Genomic DNA, 3,261 nt, shown 5'->3' with positions numbered 1-3,261 from the left:
ACGCAGCAACTTCCCAACTTGCCTTTGGCTCGCAGCTGCTGGAGAATCGACGGCTGTCTTTCAGTGTGGCGCCACCTACTGCAATGGGTTGAACTCATATAAAGTCACATTAAAGCATATACCGGTAAGTCGGTGGTGGACATCTGAAAATAAGTCATGTTTTGTGAAGGTAGATCCCTTAACTTATTTACAATGTGTGGAACACGAATCATAATTGAAGTATCGTTTGACATCAACAGATTGAATATGTGGGCAAGTAACTTAGACTAAGTGAATTATCGGAATTTGTAGGTCTATTTGATGTGAGGAAAATAGAGCTGAACTGCTGGTTTTACTGGAGTTTTACTATATCTGAGGAAGTGGTGTGTGGAGTATCCTCCTCCTATTTGTAAATTAGCTCCTAGGCCTACATGAGTTGATTAGACTGACCATGTTTGTTTTGCTGCTTAGAGACTATAACCTCCCAGGGCTCACCATTCAAACATCACACTATGCATGACAATCCTATCAGCAACCCTACATGCTGCAGGCCAATTGTGCGAATTCCATTTTCAGGCCTCAATGTCCATGTTTTTTTTTGTTGTCTTGGTGAAAAGAGTTCTGGTTTGGTTGGCAGAAGAGTTCTAAATATGATATATATTGTATTTATGAAAGCTATAGAGAGAGAGGTATTCATGCAAATACTGGGGAAAAAAGTCTAGTCCACATGTATGTATGTCACAAAAAAACATAAATGAATTGTATTGCTTAGCCTTCAATCATGATGGTTTTCCACAATTATCTTACTAGAGATTATGAGTAATTTATTCCAAACGTCAGTTTAGAGCTCGTGTGGAAAAGTCACTTGTACCGTCAGTGATATTTTGTAACGTCAGTTACACAATATAATTTTAAGTTATTAAGAAAAATCAGAATTTCATTAAACCTTCATATATAAGGACAAATGTCTATTTGACAAAAGCAATCAGCACAGATAAGAACTGGATAAAATAAATTCAAAGTTCTTCTTGACAGTCGCAATTATGGTAAAGTAATCCATTTATTGTAATCTCAGACAAAACAAGTTATACTGAAGGCCAGTTTGTGTGTTGCCAAAGAAACTTTAAATATAGGGAAATTCCATTGTTTGTGATGACATTTAAGTGGCACTTATTTGTGATAGCCACACGGAAATATGAGAGGCCTAGTGGACCTCATCTGTAATTTCCAGTTAACTCAAGTCTTATAATGTTAGTACACCAAATTTTCCACATTATGTTTTTTTATTTGGTCCATGTCCACCTATTGAAGGATTTGCCCACCTCATATTAATAAGGTGTAGGCCTACAGTATGGTACAGTACAGCAAACTGGAGTCCCTTCAGTGGTAGGTAGAGGGGGTGAGAGACCTTAAGGTAAATAATTAATTTACAATGGGGGAGTTTTTGTCCCCTATACTTTGTTGGAGCGCATCTAGAACTTTCAGGGGCATTTCTTTTTCCCACACTCTTACTAATTCTCAAAAGCAGTTTGATGTCCACTAAGTGTGTGTGTGTGTGTGTGTGTGTGTGTGTGTGTGTGTGTGTGTGTGTGTGTGTGTGTGCGCGCGCGCGCACTGTATGTATATGTGTGCAGATGTGCACACACACATTTGTGTTTATTGTAAGCCATTTTTGTTCACAGATTTGAATAAATAAATCACCATAAGTCACCATAACAACGTGTAAACATATTTCACTTTGAACATGTGCTATGTTCCCAATCTCCATTGTTTCCGCCGATCCATTTGCCAGGGAAAGAAAGCTCAGGGTACAAGAGTTACCATGGAAACACCCAAACTTTGTCATGGAAACGTGAGTCTGTGGTGTCAGCCTAATCTACTCTTAAGTTTTGCAATGTGGGGCATTCACACTGTGTAGAGGGCAACTGAGGAATCCCTATGCAAGGTGAGCTTGGTTGCACTAAACTTTACCCTGTTAGGATTTAGTTTAAACTTATGCATGACGGTGTGTGCTGGGGGGCATGGTTTGATTTTGTGAAGGGCGTTTTTTTACTGTCAACTAAAATCAAATGTCATTTCTAATGTCGTCGCAATCCTAATGTTACGTTGACTGTTAATCATTACCCTACTCAAATATGTTTGAGCCTGCAATTCATTGCTTTTCGTGTGTTTTAATATTGCCTATATTGTCATATTCTGCTCACTATATATTCTGGACCTTTCCTAAGTGTTCTTGATGTGGCAGAGAATGGGGGCAGTGAGGGTCTTTAACTAGGAAGTCAGATTCTGTATGTTTGCAGTTGTGTACATAGCAAACAAAATGAAAACTCCACTCCACGAGTGTCAAGAGTTATCTTGTCAAATAACTTTACATCACAGCCTGTCTGTGTAATAGACTGAAGCCATTTGGGTGTTGAACATGTCTGAGAATGGGAGTCTTCACCAAGGGATGGAGGAGCAGGCTTTATCCCCAAGTCAGAGTGATGAGCCTGGGGAGGAGGTGGCGTCGCGCTCCCCTGCCCAGCAGAGTCCGTATGAAGAGCTTGAGGCGGTAGGCTCGGAGGCAGAGAGGAGCGTGGGTCCTGAAGCCGAGGCGAAGCCAAACTCTCCCGGCCAGCTGGAGTCAGACCCCGGTGAGGGGGGAAACACAGACATCTCCACAGCTCAGGATGCGGCTGAAGTCCGTCCTCCACTCATCAGCATAAAAACAGGTTAGCCCTAGCAACCTGAATTATTAGAAATCCTTTGCATATGAGGAGATGCACGCAACTGTATACATTCTTAGAAGTCCAACAATTCGTATGTATTGAGGTTTAGATATTTGTCCATTGTGGCTTTGTCCAAAAATGACAATAGGAGGAATATGACACAGGCACAATGTCTGTCATTTGATGTTTTCAATTTGTCGTTCATGTTGAGTACTTAAGTATGCCAGAAGTGCCTCTGGTTGCTTTTAGTTTAGAATGCTTCCTAATGTCAATCAAAACTTGTAGAGGGGCTTTGAGTGACTCCAGAGAAGTGTGCTAATTTTTCTCCTCTTTAATGATTGACAGGTGTAAGTGGGCACAGAAGAATCGGGGGCCAGAGAGTCAAAAGAGCCAATCACACGTCCTCATCTGTCATCACCTCCCCTGTCTCCACGGCAGCTGTGAGGGATCGTTTACATTTGCATGATGATCAGGCTTTTCTTCAAAGCCATGCACAGAGCAGCTATGATATACATTTTTGCTAATCATTTCAGAAGCCTGTTGGCCTAAAGCATAACCATAATGCTTTGATCAT

General features: G+C 41.0%; 1 protein-coding gene across 3 annotated transcripts in view; it reads left to right on the top strand.

Annotated features, from left to right (window-relative positions):
• Positions 1 to 1,712: 1,712 nt before the first annotated feature.
• dnah5l (dynein, axonemal, heavy chain 5 like) overlaps positions 1,713 to 3,261 on the top strand; it is a 54,394-nt gene continuing 52,845 nt past the window's right edge. The window contains exons 1-3 of one of the 3 annotated variants that reach the window (XM_031583501.2): positions 1,713 to 1,924; positions 2,375 to 2,690; positions 3,033 to 3,127. In XM_031583501.2, the coding sequence (XP_031439361.1) occupies positions 2,399 to 2,690; positions 3,033 to 3,127 (387 nt within the window). In that variant the 5' untranslated portion in view covers positions 1,713 to 1,924; positions 2,375 to 2,398. Of the gene's footprint in view, positions 1,925 to 1,972; positions 2,691 to 3,032; positions 3,128 to 3,261 lie in introns of those variants that run through there. The other 2 variants (XM_031583502.2, XM_031583504.1) reach the window with 2 other exon arrangements.

The sequence above is a fragment of the Clupea harengus genome, chromosome 17 (assembly GCF_900700415.2).
Source record: "Clupea harengus chromosome 17, Ch_v2.0.2, whole genome shotgun sequence".
NCBI classification, from domain to species: Eukaryota; Metazoa; Chordata; class Actinopteri; order Clupeiformes; family Clupeidae; genus Clupea; species Clupea harengus.
The sequence above is the reverse complement of the archived record's forward strand: the minus strand, read 5'-3'. Positions and strand labels throughout refer to the sequence as shown.